The 21,591-nt window shown below is 38.6% G+C and overlaps 1 protein-coding gene across 10 annotated transcripts in view; it reads left to right on the top strand.

Annotated features, from left to right (window-relative positions):
- usp7 (ubiquitin specific peptidase 7 (herpes virus-associated)) overlaps positions 1 to 19,510 on the top strand; it is a 30,763-nt gene extending 11,253 nt beyond the window's left edge. For 7 of the 10 annotated variants that reach the window (XM_088333816.1, XM_088333799.1, XM_088333791.1 and 4 more), the window contains 28 exons: positions 46 to 184; positions 313 to 401; positions 509 to 617; positions 737 to 867; positions 2,907 to 2,961; positions 3,049 to 3,129; positions 3,339 to 3,429; positions 3,630 to 3,712; positions 4,161 to 4,270; positions 5,041 to 5,197; positions 8,802 to 8,946; positions 9,055 to 9,185; positions 11,496 to 11,630; positions 12,621 to 12,722; positions 12,789 to 12,894; positions 13,036 to 13,128; positions 13,216 to 13,283; positions 13,412 to 13,512; positions 13,591 to 13,744; positions 13,855 to 13,922; positions 14,193 to 14,301; positions 15,649 to 15,726; positions 15,811 to 15,911; positions 15,998 to 16,097; positions 16,228 to 16,347; positions 16,417 to 16,488; positions 16,566 to 16,656; positions 17,839 to 19,510. In XM_088333816.1, coding sequence (XP_088189942.1) covers positions 46 to 184; positions 313 to 401; positions 509 to 617; positions 737 to 867; positions 2,907 to 2,961; positions 3,049 to 3,129; positions 3,339 to 3,429; positions 3,630 to 3,712; positions 4,161 to 4,270; positions 5,041 to 5,197; positions 8,802 to 8,946; positions 9,055 to 9,185; positions 11,496 to 11,630; positions 12,621 to 12,722; positions 12,789 to 12,894; positions 13,036 to 13,128; positions 13,216 to 13,283; positions 13,412 to 13,512; positions 13,591 to 13,744; positions 13,855 to 13,922; positions 14,193 to 14,301; positions 15,649 to 15,726; positions 15,811 to 15,911; positions 15,998 to 16,097; positions 16,228 to 16,347; positions 16,417 to 16,488; positions 16,566 to 16,656; positions 17,839 to 17,945 — 2,926 coding nt within the window. In that variant the 3' untranslated portion in view covers positions 17,946 to 19,510. The remainder of the gene's footprint in view (positions 1 to 45; positions 185 to 312; positions 402 to 508; positions 618 to 736; positions 868 to 2,906; positions 2,962 to 3,048; positions 3,130 to 3,338; positions 3,430 to 3,629; positions 3,713 to 4,160; positions 4,271 to 5,040; positions 5,198 to 8,801; positions 8,947 to 9,054; positions 9,186 to 11,495; positions 11,631 to 12,620; positions 12,723 to 12,788; positions 12,895 to 13,035; positions 13,129 to 13,215; positions 13,284 to 13,411; positions 13,513 to 13,590; positions 13,745 to 13,854; positions 13,923 to 14,192; positions 14,302 to 15,648; positions 15,727 to 15,810; positions 15,912 to 15,997; positions 16,098 to 16,227; positions 16,348 to 16,416; positions 16,489 to 16,565; positions 16,657 to 17,838) is intronic. The other 3 variants (XM_088333864.1, XM_088333807.1, XM_088333825.1) reach the window with 2 other exon arrangements.
- The last annotated feature ends 2,081 nt before the right edge of the window (positions 19,511 to 21,591 follow it).

Genomic DNA, 21,591 nt, shown 5'->3' with positions numbered 1-21,591 from the left:
ACTATCCGTACTGGTATTTCACGAAAATAATTGTATGGTTTCCAGGTCATGGTCATGCCATGCGCAGGCCATGCTCAAGATCATCAACTACAAAGATGATGAAAAGTCATTCAGTCGCAGGATAGGTCACCTCTTCTTCCACAAAGAGAACGATTGGGGCTTTTCAAACTTCATGTCCTGGAATGTAAGTACATGAATTTACTGCTACAAATTTCGGATCACTTGTTAATTGGTGGCTATGTAGTGTATTTGTGGTTACCCTTTGAAACAATCCAATCTTTAATGTGGTTTGTTTTTGACACCGTTTAACAGGATGTCACTGACCCAGAACGGGGCTTTATTGATGACGACAAAGTCACATTTGAGGTTTACGTCCAAGCAGATGCCCCACACGGAGTGGCGTATGTAGCTCTCAATAATCTTAGCAGCCCAAAACTGGCTTTTCTACAGTAGTGTGTCTTTGAAGTTCTGCATTCCAATTGTAACATTTAATTTGGTATGTGACCAGGTGGGACTCCAAGAAACACACAGGCTATGTCGGACTGAAGAACCAAGGAGCTACATGTTACATGAACAGCCTACTACAGACTCTTTTCTTCACCAACCAACTACGCCGTGTGCGTATTGTAATACTTGCCACCTTTCAGATAGTTTACGCTCAAAATGTACATTTTTTTGTCAACGTTTTCATTTCAAAAAGAAAATAATAAAAATGTAAATTTCAAACCAATTGCAGGCAGTATACATGATGCCTACAGAGGGAGATGACTCATCCAAGAGCGTTCCTCTGGCATTGCAGCGGGTTTTCTATGAGCTGCAACACAGCGACAAGCCTGTTGGCACAAAGAAACTTACAAAGTCCTTTGGGTAATATTTTAAAACCTTTTTTGTAGGTCGCTTAGGATAAGAGGGCACACCCGTCAAATGTTACAATGATAGGGAAAAAGTGAATTATTCCAGGGTGTAAATTACATTTCATTCAGGCGAAGAAAAAAAATTATATATATATTATAGATATCGCATTAAATTTGGATTCACGGTCTTCTCATTTTAATATACGACGACATACTCCATGTACACATCAGTCTTGATGTCACATCCACCAACCGAGTGGGAAATTCAGACCTGAATCCGGTTTTAAAAATCTGCTGTCCCGAGTCCAAAACAAAATAAACAACATATCCTTCAGCCACCACTTTATTAAAGGTGGAAACTCAGACAGCATTTGTCTCCTTGTCATTCATAGCTCCCTCCTTCAGATACAGTCATATGAAAAAGTTTGGGCACTGTTGATCATTTTCAAGATTTTCCTTTATATCTCATTGGTTGTTCGGATCATCAATTTCAGTTCGAATTATATCATATAGTAGACTAACAGTGATATTGGAGTAATAAAGATGTAAAATTTAAGTTTAGAGGATTTAAAGAAAGTTTGATAACTACTTAAACAAAAAAAAAGGCATACATTTGGGCACTTTTGTTGTGTCATTGATTTTGATACATTTAGCACTATTGATCTGAACATAATGTGTTTGGTAACCCTGTCGACCCTTTATTCATACAGAGTTCAAGCCAATTGTTTGTAAGACTATTTAAATTTGCCCGTTTCAAATTGGATCTCTTATGCATCTTTCCTGGAGAGTGGCAACATGAGAGCCTCAAAATGACTGTTAGATTTTCTGAAAGATTTTTCAACATCATTGTTCAGGGGAAGGATACAGAAAGCTAACTCGGATATTTGGCCTGTTATTTTCTACTGTGAATCATTCAACGATTCAGCAGACCTTGCAAGGAGATGCTGTATGGGGAGAGTAATGCAGCAGAAGCCTTTTCTGTGCACATGCCACAGTCACCTGACACATGCTTAACCGAATTTGGACAAGCCAGATTCATTCTGGATTAAGGTGCTGTGAACTGATGAAATCATAATTGAGCTATTTGGAAATGACAAAGGGCAGTATGCATTGCGAAAGAACACAGAATTCCAAGAAAAACACTTCTTACCTGTAATACAATTTGGTCGTGGTTCCATCATGGTTTTCTTGCCAGTGCAGGTACTCCAGACTATCTTGTTTAATCATAAAGTAGCATGGATTCCAGTCAGTATCAGCAGGTATTTACATTTTTCATGAATTGTTGAAGTTGCGTCAGGGTTAAATACTTCAAGACAACAACCCCATACACTTATCACATTCTACACAGGCATTCATGCAGAGGAAAGTGTACAAAATTCTGGAATCAGCCATCTCAGTCCCCAAACCTGAATTTTATTAAGAAATTTGTCGTGGTGTTAAAAAGTTGGCCCCCGATGCGCAGAAACCATCCTGACTGAAACCAAATATGTTAGGTGAATAAGAATGTTCAAAAACTTCATTAACCAGATTTATTCCCTGGTTGGAAGATATAGGAAGCATTTAAAGGCTGTCATTCCTGCTAAAGATCTACACTATATTAATGTAATCTTTCTGTTGTGGTTGCCAAATGTCAGCCCCCTCTTACTTTGATTCAAGTATATATTTCTCACTTAATATCTTCAACTGACATAGCTGATCCGAGCAACCAGGAAAAACTTAAGAAAATGATCTAAGTGTGCCCAAACTATTTCATCCGACTGTAGGTACCTTTTTATTAAGCTATTTGAGTAAATACATTAATATGTTTTAGCACAACAAGCGTGTCTTCATTCAAACATTTTCTCCACATCTTGCAATAAAAAGTGCTTTGGTGTATTAACCTCTGTTTTTGACTTGTTTATGAAATAACAAATTAGTAACACGGATAACGCACTAAAGCGCCAGTTGAAATGTGAACCTAATTGGTCCTTTTTGACTGCTCCAATAAATTTTTCTTTTTGTCTGCAGCCAATTTATACCATTAACTTCAGTATTTGTGTTTTCCTTTCATAGTTGGGAAACGCTCGATAGTTTCATGCAACACGATGTTCAAGAGCTCTGTAGGGTGGTGAGTTCTCATTAAACAACTGTGGATAATGTTGTCTGTGCCTCTGTTATTGCTGGTAACAAATATTTTGGTTCGTCTATATTTCAGCTCCTTGACAATGTGGAAAACAAAATGAAAGGCACCTGTGTTGAGGGAACAATACCAAAACTCTTCAGAGGAAAGATGGTGGTATGTTTTCTTTTTGCATCACTCACCTTGACACACTGGCTCTGTTTTTACATATTGACAATTCAACTAGCTTGATACGGGTCCTGAAGAGCTTACAATATGTAATGATGTAACACTATATTAAGTTATTTTAAATGTAGTATTTGCAAGTTAAATAAACAGGATCTCTGGGTCAAGTGTTATGAAACGGTGTATGCTTCTTTCTACAGTCATACATTCAGTGCAAGCATGTGGACTACAGATCAGAGCGGATAGAGGATTACTATGACATCCAGCTTAGTATAAAAGGAAAGAAGAACAGTAAGTATGAGCATATTATTCTGTTTCAACTGTTTTTGTGTCATTCTGATTCTAGATGTTCTAGCTTTATAACCTAGTGATTTAACCTACATGCCTCTGAAAACTAGTAACCTAATTGATCTGTGTTCTTTTGAAAACTTTAAAATTGATCATGTAGAGTTTGATTTTTAACCAAGTAAATGCCCTCCCTCTTTTTCCAGTTTTTGAGTCATTTAAGGATTATGTTGCAACTGAACAGTTGGACGGAGACAACAAATATGATGCTGGGGAGCATGGTCTGCAGGTAGGGTATTTTATTATTATTATTATTATTATTATTTATTTTTTGGCTCAGTCATTCCTTTCTCAAATACGTCCTTTGCAAATCAGTTTCCTTGCAAAAAAAGCCCAGGGTTTCCCAAAATATTGTACAATCATTTTCTTCATTAAAAGCTATTTTAAAATAATCTGTAAATTTTCCCAGAGAGGATAAACATTATTTCTATTGCTTTACTTGGGTGGGATAGATAAAAAAAAAAAACATTTTTGTAATTACTAATTAAGCCTATTATTTCAAGTTGAATTTTTTTGGGGCCACTTTGGATGATCACCAACAAATAGGAAACTTCTGCTTAACATTGTTTGGGAATCACTGTAATAGATTAATAAGGGAATCTGTCAAGCGAGCATTTGAACCAAAATTCAGAATTTGGTGTCCTTACCAGGTTCTCTTTGGTCCGTTGTGTCTCTAGGAAGCAGAAAAAGGAGTGAAGTTTCTCACTTTCCCGCCAATCCTTCACCTGCAACTGATGAGATTCATGTATGATCCACAGACTGACCAAAACATCAAGATAAATGACAGGTACTAAAGTTAGGACATTGATGTTTTTTTTCTTTAGTTTTGTGTGTGTAACTAGAGCATTTATCAAGTACATTGTTATGTCACAGAGCTATCATGAGACATTGATCAGTGGCGTCATAAGGGTCCTGGACTCATTATTAATACATTCTCATATTATTTACTATAGATCACATTTACACCAAAAGAGCAGTAGCAGCATCATATCATCCTAGTTGATCAACACGATGGTTTAAGTCTGTCACTAGCTGGAAGTCTTAGCAGGTTTTTCTGCATAGTATGTGAGCCATGATTCAGCGTAGTGTTATCGTCACTCTCAATATTCTTTTGAGTCTTTATATATGAAACTTCTCAAAGGTTCTATATTTAGCCACATGTGTTCACAGTACCTAATAAAAAAGTGTCTAGTGCAAAAGATTTAATCATTTCTTCCAAAAAAGCACACAAAGCAGTTGGAGAGCTGTAGCAGTTCATGTGTCATACGGTCTTATTGGTTTGGTACAATGCATTCAATAAAGTTGCAAGAAAACAATACAAGTAAAATGGTCCTCCAAGTTTTCAATGAAGTCCAGGTGTCCAGACAGTCACCGGGGGCTGCAAAAGGCCGCTGCTAACTGTGATTTTCCACTTTATCAAAAATGACAAAGGCACAGGTGAAAACAGCCTCTTTTTGATATAATATAGTTGGTAGACGCTTGTTTTAAATATTTTTCATGGTTATTTTATTACTGAACAGTCTTCTTAATGTGTCAACAATATTTTCCCTTATGCAGATTTGAGTTTCCCGATCAATTACCTCTTGACGAGTTTCTTCAGAAGCCCGATTCCAAAGACCCGGCTAACTACATCCTTCATGCTGTGCTCGTGCATAGTGGGGACAACCATGGCGGTCACTACGTCGTCTATCTTAACCCTAAAGGAGACGGCAAAGTGAGTGTCAAGGATCCAATAGTGAGAACATTTTTTTATATATTTTTAATGTATATACCGTATTTTCATGACTATATGGCACCCCCCCCCCCCCCCCCCCAAAAAAAAAAAATAGTTTTTTTTGTCCTATATATATATTCCATACATAAGGTGCACCGGACTTTAAGGCGCTACAGTGGGAACGGAACCAAGCAGTCAGATAGTTCAGTCAAACTTATTAACCCTTTAACATTCTTACGGCTCACAAAGAAGCAAGTACGTATGGACATGTCTGTACGATGTCACCAATCACTCAAAAGCGTCTTTCCACATATCATCAGGAAGGTTCAATGCAAAACTTTCTTAGTTTCTATTTTTTTATCGCTGGCAACTGTGTGGACAGCAAAGTAAGAATTTCATTGTGCAGAGAAATGTGGTTCTTTACTGTGCATATGACAATTAACACTTTAAATTGTTTTGAATTTAAAAATAGACTCATCACATAAACATCAAGAGCAGTCTGAAACACAATACTGGGAAAATATAAAGTAGCTCACCAAAGTCTTCTTGCAGCCATCACGTTCAATAATAATACGAAACCATGCTACTCTTCCTTCGTGAGTATAGTAAATCCAACTGTGTAAAATTTTTATTTCCACCAAAATACTCAAAAATGCCGACAAATAAAAGAAAAATCCGCCAAGAAGCATCTGCATCAATGGTTATTGCTTGTTGTTAGCTGTCAATTTAGCCTTATAATTCTTGTTTACAAATACAGACAAGAGTAGTAAAAATGTTTTCTCCGAGCTGTAGAACAACCAAAAAGTGATTCACATTTTTTTGGGGGCCAATTGCAGGGTTTGTTTTGCCCCGCTTTAGCCTTTATGAGCCTGTAAATGCCAAAAAGGACCCGCCTCCTTTACCCCCGAATAACTTTAACCCATACTGACTGATTCAAATGATGATTGACACATTGGTTACAAAATGAAACGTCTGTATAGTTGTGAAAGTACGGTCCATATAAATTGTTTATGTATGCAAGTTATGTTGTTGTATGAGAGTCTCATCCCATTACTACTTCATACTAGACCTACCCACTGTGTCTCGTCTTCCTGCTTCCCTTTTACTTCTTTGATGAAGGCAGGGGAATGATTACTCGAAGAATTGGGACAGGCTTCCTCCTTTACCACGTCATGACCTTTTTATACTTTTTTTCCCTGCGCTCGTCTTCCCTACAATTACCTTTCCTGTGCCTGTGCTTTTCATTGTGTTGCAGTTCCATAACAAAACCTAAACACATAATTGATTAATTCCCTCCCACAATTGCTTCCATCTGATGAATCATTTTGGGGGGTATTGACTGGGGAGAAGTCAGGACACTTCTAACCCATCTTCATGAAAAGGTGTTATTTCAAGGAGTTTTGCCCCGTGCAGAACTACCGAGGCATCTGAGGCGTTATTTACCTGAAGTGACTAGGGAGATAATTACCGTTGACATTGAAGGATCTAAAGTAAGGACTCTTGGAGCGGTCTTCTGGTTAACTAAAACAAATGTCTTTAGTCTCCCTAATGTTTTGAAAACGCTGAATACAACAGAAATACAAGTCCAAGAAATAATAAACAAACCGGTTTGGTGTAGTGTCCTAGCTTAACCATGTACCGTAGCGGTCGAAACCGTTAGCCCTTCTCGGGTCAGATACCTGACTGACAACAGAAACATCCCTACCTTTATACCCATACCAATTATTGAGCGCCACCCCTTGGACAACACAAAATAACAATGAATGACACAAATACATACATTTGGGCTCATATAGGGCTTGTGTGTCTTACTCTTCCCTCTCCCACTATGCTTTGTCGGGGAATTTTAGTGTCTTCATCTCTTCATGAGCACGCATTGCTAAAGTATTGAGCAAAATTAAACAGAAAGGGGATTAATGAGATTGAGCCTTGCTCTTGTTAATTTTTACTAAAATATAGACTTTCAAGGAATTCCCCAGCATTTCTCTTTTTGGGCAGTATGACTAGATCAGATTGTTTTTGAGGACGTTAAGAAAATCAAAATCAAAGATAGTCCGTTTGTTTGTGGCGCTTTATCAATTACAGTTACACTGAAATTGCAATAACTATAAACCTAAAATTTTGTTTTTACCAAATGTACTTTTTATACTCCATAAGTTAAATTTTATAATTACTTAAAGTAATGACTATATAAATCTGTTACAACGAACTGCACCTCAGTAAAACTAGAACAAAACTTTAACAAACACACTCAAGCATCTGTAAAAAAATAATGAATTCACCTTCGCATGTTGGTTTAAGATCAGGCGATGGTGTAATTGTAATCTGTGCAGTCCTTTGAGACGTTTTTGTGATAAAGGGCTATACAAATAAATGTGACTTGACTTGAATCTGTATGCCCACTTTTTACCATGTTTGCAACACAGTAAATTACTATAACGGTAAAAACAAAACTACAAAATATTTTACTCTTTAAAATGACTGGACTATCTAATTTTTACAAATGGCCCATGGTGCACTGCATTTAAGTACACAACTTCAATAACAACATCATGAAAGCTTATTAAACCTCTCCCAGATAAAAGGAAATAAAGCTTACTCTTTCTAGATGCAGTAGAAAAGTGTCTGATGCAGCTATCCCCAGATAACTACTGCTAGTTTTGATAATTTAATGAGTAGTAGTACGCTGCACTCATCCAGTAGGTGTTTCCGAAGACGACAATATGCACCACAATAATTATTTTTCCCCCAGATAATGACATTGTTAATATAGGATTGAGGCAATATTTTGATCAGGATTGCATTTTAATCATCCATCCTTATGCTTTTGTGCAAACTGGAGAGATTTTAGTAAAAATCTCTAATCACAAAACCCATGTGAACAAGCGCCATGGTTCAGGACTATTCTTTCTTTTGAGCCCCACAAGTTGCAATCCAATGTAGTCTGATATTTTGACGCAAACAAAAGGTCATCATTGCTATAAATGTTGCTAATCATTTCTACGTGGACAATTCAAGGGACTTTGTGTATTATTTAGTGCCTCCTAGTGGTAAAACAAAACGTAATTCATTAAACAATCGATTTGAAAAATAAGCAAAAAAAAAAATCATAAATCTGTATCTTTTGAAATACTCATTCATCAAGAAATTCCTATTCTAGATAACAGGAGGCTCACTTTGAGGGAATTGACATGATTGTCGGCCTTCTTGTTACTACGGGTACCTAAAGAAAACAAAATTCTTGTGAGTGGGCAAAAAATACAAAATAATTTTTTTGCGGTCACTGAGTCGCCGAATCCCTTTAAATCTTTTTGTCTACAAAAGCCAACTTTGATTAAGAAAGATGAGTGACAGCAAAATCACTTGAAGAAAAACTGAATTACAATCAATGTTTGACATTCTTATAATACGTCATTGACAAATGGGCCTTCGTTCTAGTTGGAATCAAGGATAAATTGATTGATATTGGGAATAGATGGCCGGGATTGCAATGCAGTTTTAACCACTTTATGAAGCTGTTTTCAAAAAATATCCTGGTTGTTAAAATGGTTGTGTTGATTAATCCGTTCTCCTCATTTTCTGCTTATTCTTTGCTCGGATGTAGTGGTGCAAGTTTGATGATGACGTCGTTTCGCGCTGCACCAAAGAAGAGGCCATAGAGCACAACTATGGTGGACACGATGACGACCTCTCTGTTCGCCACTGTACTAACGCTTACATGTTGGTCTACATACGGGAGTCCAAACTGAGTACGTAATCTGGGATTTTTTATGTGAGAGGCCAATTCCTGTGCCCTCCTGGAAGCTGAATAGGGAATGAATGGCTCCAGTTAAAAAAAAACTTTCGATTTATCCTAGGTGAGGTTCTTCTACCAATGACTGATGTGGACATACCTCAGCAGCTGGTGGAACGTCTACAGGAGGAAAAGAGGGTAGAGGCTCAGAAGAGGAAGGAGCGTCAAGAGGCTCATCTCTACATGCAAGTTCAGGTGGGAAGCTGAAATTTGTATGAATGATTATTGTGCAACTGTGTTGTTTGTTTAGTCTACCCAACCGTCAACTATTTCCATCTCATTCGAATGTTTAATTTTTCTCTCGACACCTTTCAGTCGCAAACCAAATCGAATAAGTGTGTGCTTGATCAGTGTTTTCCATTTCAAAGGCAAATGCAGTCTCTTGTGATTATTTAATTGGACAGATTTTGTTTCCTCGTTACTAGAATCTTCGGGTACTTCACATTTCTATTACAATTAAGGGATACAAATTGGATTTTTAAAAATCTTTTGAAGCTTTTTATTTATTAATATTTTTTTATAAATCCCCCCCACTGAGATTCACATAGTTTTTAATAACTGCAATTGTAACATGTCAAGTCATGTTTATTTGTATAGCCTTTCGTCACAAAGAGTCTCAAAGGGCTGCACAGACCACAGATTATTGCAAACCACAGACTATTATTACATCATCCGCTGATCTAAAACCTACATGAGGGGAAGGAAAAAGTCAAAAACCTCAACTTGAGGTAAATGAGATGCATTGAGAAGGGACTGCGCATGAGGTAATCACCCTTCCAGGATGACCAAGAGTTATGTTCGTTTTACTGCAATTTATGAAAACTCTCACAAAAGCACTAAATATGAAATAAGTACCTGACACCTAAAAAGTGTTTTCTTTCTATTTTAATGGAAAGCACTCCCTGAATTTGTGAATCACATTTTAGATGTGGTAGTTACCAACTAGTTAAACTTCTGGTATTAATTAATCGGGGGGTAACCATCAGTTTGCCTATCGCCAACTATAAGCATAGTGGCAGTAGTAAATGACTGTTAAGAGAGACGTTAACACACCGAATCCCGATTGTAATTGCCTCTAAAAGGGTGTTCGTTACTCTTATTTCAAGTCTATCAATGTCTTCTAGTATTGCATACCTGAGCTTTTACACTTTCTAACTAAGGTGGCAAGTTTCTGGTTGATCAGTGTTAATTGGCAGCAAATACAGTCAGCCCTGCTGTCTAATGTCCTGGGTTTTATATTTCAGTGCAACACAGTTGGCATATAGTACTGCTTTCCCCCGGGTTCCGCAGGCGCAACAATGCCAGAAGGCTGTTTACATAGACCTATGGGAGTGCGCGTGCCTGCTTAGCATCTGGGCGGAATCAGAATCTCAGTTCTTATTTCCACCTTTCATTCAACAGTGTTTTTTAATGTATATATTTTTAAAGTTGAAAATTGTTATTTTTATGAAGCAATTAAGATGTGTTTACCTCAGAATCTCAGTGCATCTAAGTGTTGTGAATTTCCCCCACCCCTGCTCATTCTGGCCACAAGTTTTGTGAATTAATTTGTGTATTAATGTAGCTGTATATGTTTAAGTTGCTGTAGGAGTAGAAGACAAGACTAACTTAACAGGGCCTCGAGGATTGTTAAGACATTTTGATTCTCTTATTCTTGGCAGGTCAGAAAGTGTTTCACAGGCATAGTGAATTTATAAGTTGTCAGTTAAGCTTCAAACTTGATAAACAAAAGGGTCTTGTCAGATTGCGTAAGCTAGCCGTCTGCTGTCGACAGTCAACCGCTGTTTTTGTCACACGGTATGTTGTGCAAATGTATGAAAGCAAAGCATTGCACTCTGGTCATTGCTTTGATAAATGGACATTAAAACTATAAGCAGCGTTTTGCGCGGCAATTTTTTTGCGGTACATTTTTCATGTTCCAAAACTTTATTTTCTCAGGCAGTAGAATATAACGGTGTGATACTATATCTTTCCTTGTTTATTGTCTCAGATTTAGTGACATGAAATCATAATGTAAAGCGATCAATTAATCTCTTTTATTAAAGGAACTGTGTAATATTTAGTGCATCAAAACATTTTAATTCAGTAAAAAACATTGAAAATGAACTATTAGAACAATGTTGTTTTTTTTATAAATCTGGTCAAGAAATGTCTTTCTTTTAAATTATGGAATCCATATCTAAGGTGCAGCCTTGTTTTTCTGCCGCCTTGCTGTTGCACTGGTTTTCGTTTGCTTTTGACAGCACTACCATCTAGTGGTCAAATATTACATACTCTGGCTGTAATAAAAATAACCCATGTAATCTAGTTCATTCCAAAATTGACGTGGATTGAAGATAATGCTATGCTAAATATGTATTTGACTTTTAACAGTCATGAAGAAAACACACTTTTAATTTTATACTGGTTGCTTTCCTTGAGCAAATTATTGAGTAGTTGGTACAAAAACTGGATTTGGTCTATTTCCTGTTAATTGTATTTGTTCTGTGTCCTCCCTAATTCCAGATGGTGACAGAGGACCAGTTCTGTGGTCATCAGGGTAATGACATGTATGATGAAGAGAAAGTCAAGTACACAGTCTTTAAAGTCCTGAAGAGCTCCACGCTGCAAGAGTTTGTCCAGAACCTCTCCCAAACCATGGTGCGAATTTATTTCAGGCCAGACCTAGCCTTTGCAATTTTCATATATATATATATATATATATATATATATATATAGGTTAATGGTTCCCCCCAGAAATACATGCATACCATAATGCAACATCATGATGATACAGTCACGCCAAACACAACCAGCTCGGTAGCCTAGATGGTAGGGTGCCGGCTCCGAGACTGGAAGGTCGCAGGCTCAATGCTCGGCCGAGTCATACCCAAGACTTACAACATTGGTACTCATTGCCTCCCTGCTTGGCGCTCGGCATTAAGGGTTGGAACTGGGGGGTTTGGTCACCTAATGACTCCCAACACAGCAGTTGGGTCTAAAATGGCGGCGCCCTGTTTGGCTGCGGCTGCATCGGCTAGCTACAGTTTAACTGTACCTGAACGGGTCAGGTGTATTGACATTTCGTTCTGTGTGCATGGTTACAAAGAATGACAATAAAAGTAAATTATATTCTAAATTCTTGCGTCTCGCACAAGTTTGTTTGTGGGGTGCTTGAATGGAGACACACCATCTTGTACCCCACTTCAGTAAAATGCATTTAAAAATGCCTTCAAAACACTGCTAGTGTGAAAAAACTTTTTTTTACATAAACATTTTAATTGCTACGCGTTTGTTTTCTTGATAATGTATTGAGGCCATATCTGTTGTGGTTTCTTATTGCAGATTTAACTCTGTCAATAGCCTTGTTCTGACATGGGCCACTCCCAGAATATGTAGTTTTACTTTGTGACTAACTTGCTGAATTTAAAGAATGTAACGGTTGTTTAATAATCAAAAACAGAAAAGTCAACTGAAACTCCTACCATCGATTTCACAATTCAACAAGTTTTCAAATACACGATTTTTAAAATGACATTAATCACATTTATTCAATTTATGTTCCTACTGCTCGAAATAAATTTCAGGCGTCATGTACAGTAATGTTGTGATTTTCTGACGCTCTATAAATGTAAACCGATGTCCTTGCAGGGTTTCCCTCAGGAACAGATGAGGTTGTGGCCCATGCAAGCCCGCAGCAACGGAACTAAACGGCCCGCTATGCTCGACTACGAGGCTGACTGCAACAAGTCTGTGAGTGATCAGGGCATCTGTTGATCGCCCTTGATTGTGGCTAACCATTCACTATTCTTCTTTCAGATGATAGGCTTGAGTGACAATGAGAATCCATGGACCATATTTCTGGAAACAGTGGATCCTGAACAGGCGGCCAGTGGTGCCACCCTACCCAAGTTTGACAAAGATCGTAAGTGTTTTCTGTTTCCAAATTAATGTACCAGCATTCAATGTGGTTCAATTTTTTGTATTCACAATACGCAAATGATTGGAAGCATCAATTCCTCATTCTGTATCCTTTATTAACTTTTTGTGATGCGCATTCTTTCAGGTGATGTCATGTTGTTTTTGAAGATGTATGACCCCAAAACACGAAACTTAAATTATTGTGGACATATCTACACACCTATATCCTGCAAAATAAGTAAGCAGCAGCCCATCAAGAAAACATTGCACTCTGCCTCTATATTTATGCATGTGAATGTGTATCTTCTTTTGTACGTGTTACCAGGAGACCTGCTACCAGTCATGTGTGAGCGAGCAGGCTTTTCGCAGGAAACTAGCCTTATCCTCTATGAGGTGATCTATTTTTGTCGTGCGCACTTCTTTGCACATTCCTCCTTTTCTCACTTGCTCTGTTTGTCCTAGCGGCTTGACAATTATAGCATCTTGTAGCTTGACTTTCCAAAATACCTTGCTGATTACAGGAAGTTAAGCCCAATCTAACAGAGCGAATTCAGGACTATGACGGCACTCTGGACAAGGCCCTGGATGAACTCATGGATGGGGACATCATTGTCTTCCAGAAGTAAGCAGCGTCGCAAAAAGTTGTAAACAATGAAGGTGCTTTTTCTTGATCATTTTTTTTTTAAATTCGGGTTTGCAGGGACGACCCAGAAAACGACAGCAGTGAACTCCCAACCGCCAAGGAATATTTCCGGGACCTCTACTACAGAGTAGATGTCATCTTTTGTGACAAGAACATCAACAATGACCCAGGTTTCGTGGTCACACTCTCCAACCGCATGAACTATTTTCAGGTATGGCACTACTGAGGAGTGAGGGAAAATTTCTGTAATTCAGAATTGTGTAATAAAATCTTAATGAGTTGCTCCCTTCAACTAGTGACACAAATATGTTTTTGTGTCAGGTGGCGAAAACTGTAGCTCAGAGGTTGAACACAGATCCCATGCTGCTGCAGTTCTTTAAGTCACAGGGGTAGGAGGCTCGTCTCTCTCATGCCCACTTGTGCTTGCATGTGCACGGTTACAAAAACCTTTGTGTTGTCATTGACATGATGTAGAAATGTTGCATAACCTGTCCCCCCACACCTTATTTTGTTGTCTCCCCTCTTCCTCTCACATCTTCTGTCTCCCACACTTATCTCCGCCATCCATCCCTCTGTCCTTTTGCCATCTCCTTCTTGCCCTCCTCCTCCTCCTCTTCTCCTTCACACCCCTCCCCCCTGCCTGGTGGTGTGGTGGCCAGGTACAGGGACGGTCCAGGGAATCCTCTCAGACACAACTATGAGGGAACGCTACGAGACTTGCTACAATTCTTTAAGCCTCGGCAGCCCAAGAAACTCTACTATCAGCAGGTGACTACTCATATAATCTACATCTTAATCTGTAACATATAAATGCAATAATTGTTTTTGAAAGGTAGGCATGGTACGGGAATATTTCTCAATTTTACTCATTGAGCGGCAGTAGCTCAGGAGGTAGAGCGCTCGTCTTGGGATCAAGGGATCCCAGTTCGAATCCCGGCTTGTCTGTGTTACATGCCGAAGTGTCCTTGGGTAAGACACTGAACCCCTAAGACCCCCAATAAGCAGGTTAGCGCCTTACATGGCTGCACGGCCGCTATTGGGAAATGTGAAGCACATTGTAAAGCGCTTTGGGAAGTCATTGACTTGAAAAGCGCTATAGAAATGCAGATCGTTTCGTTTCGTTTCATTGGTATTTATATGGAAAGGTTGCCGTGTAGTGGCAAGGAACTGTCACTTTCAAAGTACTGAAGTCGACAGGCTTTGTGAGAAATCTAGTTTTTGGTCAAAGCTCTTTTTTGAGCCATTAATTTAAATACCCCCAGACCTTTTAAACTCTTGTGGCCCACATCAAATGACGTGGCGGGCCACAAGTTTGACACATGTGATGTACTCTGTGGGAAGGTGCCGCTTAGGCCACAGAGGATTGTAGACCAGAGTAGAACCTGTTGTTGGAAAATTCTTTTTGAGTAGATTATTTGTAATAGTATTTTCCCCGCGAGCATCTTAAGTGTTTGATGCAATTTACCTGAAAACTACGTGATCTGTGCATAAGCTGAGCTACTATGAGATTAGTTTTTCGAAAGGAAACCTCAAATAAATGCATGAAAAGTATAAAACAAGACAATATTTAAAAATGTGTCAAATATTTTTGGAGCAGAAAGTCCTTTCCTCTTAGGGGTTCAAATATACCTTGGGTGATGTCATTGCACAAAAAAATGATGTCAGCAGTGAACACAGGATTTGGTGCGGTATTTGCCTAAAAAAAGCCACAAATGTGGCAAAGCCTCATCTGATATTTTGTTTTGTTAATTTTTGTGTCTTTAAAGGGACAGTTTGTATTATTTAGCACATCATAGTGGTAAACTTCATCATTGAAAACAAATATTGATTTATATATTTATTTATTTTTAATAACATGAGCCTCGCTAAAATGGGAGCTAACAGGGATCCAATAACTAAGACTAGGCCAAAAATTAAGTAAAATCGGGTGTTTTGGTCATTTTGCGTGAGTAGTTTGCATTCTTTTTTGTGCTTTTAAGCACTTTTTTCAAATGATGCTAGTGATCAGATAATACATGCTTTCTCTTAAACCATAGAAGCAGCTTTCAAATACTAACCCGTTGATTAGCATTTTAAGCAGAAGTTAATGTTCTTCCCCCCTCCCAACACTTGCAGCTATTAATGAAGATCACAGACTTTGAGAACAGGAAGAGTTTTAAATCCATATGGCTCAACAGCCAATTCAGAGAGGAGGTAGGTTCACTTACGCATACACAAACGCGCATGAAACTAGCACCTGATGCGTGATGTGAAGTTGTCTATCTGCGCTCTCTGCAGGAGATCACCCTCTACCCTGTCAAACACGGTTGCGTCCGTGACCTGTTGGATGAATGTAAAAAGACAGTGGAGCTTTCTGAAAAAGGTTCTGAGAAGCTCAGGTATTATCATCTTGTGCTTTGATTGCTGTGATGAGACGCTGTCTGTCTGGAGCATTTTATCCACTCTCCTTTCATTTTCCCTGCAGGCTGTTAGAGATAGTAAGCTATAAAATCATCGTGGTTCACCAGGAGGACGAGCTTCTCGAATGTTTATCTCCGGCTGCCAGTCGCACTTTCAGAATAGAGGTGTGTGTACCTGTAGCTTGTTTTGAGTGTCATTGTGCTTGCTTGTTTTTTTGTGTGAAGTTTGTGCCCACAAATAATTGTCTAACGGACTCCATGGCTGTTCTGGCTCCTTTTGAACTTGGTCATTCAGGAGATTCCGCTAGACCAGGTCGACCTAGACAAGGACAGTGAACTGCTCATCCCTGTGGCTCATTTCCACAAAGAAGTCTTTGGCACGTTCGGGATTCCCTTTTTGCTTAAAATCAGACAGGTCGGTATATGGCTTTTCAGATGTGTTGCGCTATCTTCCATCCCTGATGGTTCCCTACCCTTCCAACAGGGTGAGCCTTTTCGAGAAGTGATGAGGAGGATCCAGACAATGTTGGACATCCAGGAGAAAGAATTTGAGAAGGTTTAACATCTCCTTATTTGCTTTGGATGCTTTTCTATATCAGTTATCTGAACACTTTTCCTCTATTCTTGCTCCAGTTCAAGTTTGCCATTGTGATGATGGGCCGACACCAGTACATCACTGAAGACGATTATGAGGTCAACTTAAAGGACTTTGAACCACAGCCAGGTACTTTTTAAGTCTTACGGGTCATGGTTGCCATTAAAGAGCGATGAAAGCAAGATATTGTGAATGCTTTTAATGTTTAGCAATATCGTTCATAATTGAATGAATTTTGACTGAACTGCAGACCATGCTTGCCGCTCAAAAATTAATTCTTTATTCAATTTTCCATATTTTTCTTATTGAAAATAAGAATCATTTATGTCTCCTTTTTCTAGTCATGTATGGTGTCTGACTTATTTTCACTTAATATTGCAACCAAAAAGGAGTAGGTGTTTTGCATCTCACCTCCAACAAATTTGCTCTTAACCTTGGGCATTGAGTAGTCGTTACGGTATTTTTCCTTATTACCGTTTTGAATCTTTAACATTTCATTGTCTACATACTTTCATCCTAACACTTTTAAAAAGTCCATGTTATTTATTCACACGCCAATTGTAGGTGTTATATCATTATCACACTAGTGTAAATTAAGCATTTTGTCTTTAAGCACTACCGAAGTACTTCCCACAATGCCTTTCTCTTTATTTAGTTCGCATCTCTTGCGCTAGGTAGAAACTTTGCAAGTCTCCTATCCAATACTGTATTTCAGTGGTCTCTAAACTTTGCTGTATCACGGACCGATTAAATGTCTGACAATGTTCTCGCAGCCCAGCCCACAAATAACATTTGGTACTGTGACTAAAAATAGTGTGATGATGAGATTAAACCTAATGCCTTTTGATGTGTCGTCAGTATGCCAAGTTGTCTAGTGGACAGGATCCGGCGTGCTTTCCGCCACAAACTGGGTTTGATTCCCATTGCATCCAACATCATGCAATTGTTATCAGTGATATATTTTGATTTTGATTGATAATGATTGTACAATTACGGTGCTTTTGAATCTTTGTTCAACCCTAGCCCTTGATGCGGTTTAATTCCATGTGTCATAAAGTCTGGTGTGCTTTATATACGAAAATAATATCACAAGACTATTTTTTTTGGAGTTGCACCTTATATTTCAGACATATGTTTTCGTCCCCCCCTTATACAGATTTAGTAATCATAACAGACACTTGACCCGTGACAAACATCCACCACTGGGTAGTAGTGTCAACCACAACAATAGAATAAATGTTGTCTCCTCCATATCAAAATTTGCCTCATTCTATTATCTGAAGTCATTGCTGTGTCGTGTCTTGTTTGCAGGAAACATGTCCCACCCGCGTCCTTGGCTCGGCTTGGATCATTTCAACAAAGCACCCAAAAGAGGTCGCTACACCTACCTAGAGAAAGCAATCAAAATCCACAACTAAAGAAGCTTGTCCTTCCCCTACTCCTTCTTCCCTGCCTACTTTCACACAATAACTGACTGTAACCAAGCTCACATGTGCGCGCATATACATGTGCTCATCACTTTTAGCCTGAACACAAGTAAGCTCTTCACTGGCTCTTGTCTTCAGCCCATCTTGCTGCAGCTGATGGATTCACCTTCAACTCCAACATAAACTGCAACTACAATATTTGGTTTGTTTTTCTTGATTTGTGTATGGGGATTTTTTTTTTTTTGGCTACTTTTTTTTTTTCTTTCTTTTTTTTTTTAAATTGCATTCCCCCTCCCTACCTGCTCTCTGGCTTGTGTTGACTGCCTGCGTTATTGCCTGAAATTGGATTTTAATACTTGGAGAAGTGTGCCAGGACAAAATACTATAATGTATATAGCTATATAAATATACAAAGTTCTAGACTTCATTTTCCCTTCCTCCACCTCACTCGATTGTTCTTGTTTTGTTTTTTGGGAGGGGTGTTTTTGGTTGGGTTTATTTTAAATGAAGACTTGCTGCTGTGAGAAGGTTTAAGTAGAACTACATTTGCAACGGCGAATTGGCAGGGAGGGATTACTTCCTCCACAACAAAACAGCTGGGAGCTGTTAGCATCTGTTTATGCAGCCTGACTGTGCTTCTTACATTTTCTGCTCTTGCCCTTTTAGTGCAACAAAGATTTCCATGTTTCGCACAGTTGTTTGTTTTGTTGGGAGGCTATTTGTTGTCTTTCTGAGGAACTTGTATTAATGATACATTAATAAGAATCCACTGCAAATGTTTAAAGAAAAAATAAAACTCAGTTAATAACGAGGAAGGTAATCGTTTGTATTTCATCTTGCACGCTGGCAATTTTGTCAGATGGCTCAGGACTGACTGGCATGTTGGGTGTTGATATTTCGGTGAGACAGTCCCTTGGTTTTACTTGTTTGATAGCTAGCTGCTTCCTCAAGTCTTTCCTTCCGTGGAGCACCAAAGCAACTCTGGTTTCTTGCTGTTTATACAGCCATTCATCCATCTCCTTTCTGCACAGTGTTAAACTGTCTCCCCTTGGTGGTTGGGAGCAGAAAACGCACTGCAGACTTGTCGAGCTGGCACATTTGAGGATTGTGTAAAAAGTCTAAAACCAGCATTGTAAGAATCACTTAAATCCCCAATGTTTAAGCACATATGATTTCTCAGTGCCAGGTATGGCTCTGTAAAGATAACATCTAAGAATTGTATATTTAAAATTACAAACCTGTAAAATTTAAAGAAACACTCGCCTATGTTGTGGGGTACAGAAGGAGACAGATGTTCATATTTCTCGTGCATAGGTTTTTTTTCCCCGTTTGCGTTCCTGATGTACCATTTGACAATTCTTTGTTACATTTGCGTTTGTTTTCCAAACTAACAGAATTGATTTTTGTCTTCTCAAAAGTGCAGTACAAAGATGACTTACGGAATCACATCTTTTTCCAATTGAAAATCCTCAGTGTAGCAGCAGTGTATGACAACTATTCCTGTATATTGCCTTTTTGCTGGAAAATGTATGTTGAATAAAATTTTCTACAAAAGACTTCACTGCCTTTTCACGTCAGTCCTGCGAAAGGGAATAAAAACCTAAGAGATGATCTTAAAAAAAAAAAAAAAAAGTTTTACATCGTATGAATGGCTGCATGTAACACACAATAACCACATTTGTTAGATTTCTGTAAAGGTTAATCCCAAGATACCATGGACAATATTGTTAATACATTAAACTTCATCTTTCTGTGTCTTCACCATAGACCAGTTTCATGTGACGTAGATATTTCTCATAACGCGGATCCTCTGCCCAAAGGTGGAACCAAGACATTCCTGTTTGTGGTCAACAGAAAAATGTTCTCACATGCCTGTCGTTGTCAAATGGTGGGTGCTGGGCTCCCCTTATATCCGGGAAATGCTTTGTAAATTTATATGTGTACATGTCTGTTTCATTAAGAACGGATTTCAACTGTGTAGCTAAGTGCTTGTCCTCTTTGGGTATCTTTCCTCTAATGTCTCAGAGGTGGGAAATCAGATCCTTGAGGGCAGCATGTTCTGCATGTTTTGAGGCTTCTCTTCAGCTGGCAAGAAAATCTCCCCATGCAGCACATTCGGCCCTCAAGGACTGGGTTGCCCACCTCTGCCATAGATAGGTTTTCCTTTTAACCATCCTGTTTCCTGCCCTACGCTGTTGAAACTTAGTCTGGCAGAAAACATGACAATCAGCGTGTAAGGCCCAGCGTTGCTATATGGCAACGTAACGCCAAGCATTTAAATTCTTTTCTAAAGACCATATTCGCATTTTCAACGGATCCGGTTGTACCCGCCCAGATTGTCATTTGACAGTGGTTGTGTTTATAAGTCAATCCCTTTGGCCATGAACACACAAATAATGCAAAATGTCTGAACCTCAACTTTAATTCATTGGACTTGATTTGTCATATTCAGGTAAGTGAAATGCCTTAAATATTTTTTTTGTTATTACAATGTCTAGAGCATGCACATATTTAGTTTCCATGAATACATTCGTCAAATGTTATTTTTTAGCATAACGTCAATGTTGCCATATTACACCGTTGGGCTTTTGTGGTAGTCAAAATGTGTGTTATAGCAGTCTCAAGTGTATAGTTCTCATTCTGCACGAGTTTAGCACAACTAAAAGAGGCTTGTCATAAAACAATGAAAATGTAACCGTAAAGTGCAACATTAATATACAGTGTCATATGCGGTGTAGGTTATGTTCAGGTGATTAGGCTACACAGCGTATATAAAGAGGGTTTGAAAAAGTAGCAAGAGGGAGCAACTTCTAGCAACAATGTGATTGATATTGCATTTCTATTGTGTGTTTGCCCTACATTTGATCTTGATTTTTGTGCTGTAGCTACATGTCTGGAAGAAAACACGTTTGGAGTGTCTTTAATTATGCCAAGTAGAGAAGAGAATGGCCAGTTGAGTGTAACTAGGATTGCTACATTGGTATGTTAATTAATTAAAAATAAAAAAGTTAATTAGGATGTGAATTCTGCCATCCAAGATGGTAACAGTGACTCTGAGATGGAAATCAATAGTGATGAGATTGATAAGGCAGTTGAATTTGCCTGTGGACAAGAGAACAAAGAAAATCATCAGCCCTCTGAATGTCCAGCTGATCATCATGTGAACATTGAACACCAACCGACCGCGCCAACCGAAATGTAACATTGAAGATGAGAAAAGCTTGACGAAAAAGGGGAAATGAGGTTTTGATTTCAGAGTGGAAGGGGAACACAACATCACGGCTGTCAAATGCTATGACAACAGGGCAGTCACACTTATATCCTCCTTTGTTGGACCAGAACCAGTGCAGAAGATTCAACGCTGGGACAAAGCCTAGAAAACTTGCATTGAAGTTGACAGGCCTTACATTGCGGGTATCGAAAAAAGATACATGGGTGGTGTGGATTTTTTTGGACTCTTTTGCATCCAAGTATAAGTATCACATTAAAACCTGCCACACCATCATCTTCATTGTGATCAATAGCTGGATTTACAAGGAGACTGCAAAGCTCTCATCATACCCAGGAAAGACATCCTGATCAGAAGACAGTTTCAGATGCAGCTATTATATTCTCTCCTCCAAGTGAGAATGGATTT

Source organism: Urocampus carinirostris, chromosome 1 (genome assembly GCF_059441175.1).
Source record: "Urocampus carinirostris isolate Australia breed hairy pipefish chromosome 1, RoL_Ucar_1.0, whole genome shotgun sequence".
NCBI lineage: Eukaryota > Metazoa > Chordata > Actinopteri > Syngnathiformes > Syngnathidae > Urocampus > Urocampus carinirostris.
Note: the sequence above shows the minus strand (reverse complement) of the source record. Positions and strands in the feature narration are given on the sequence as shown.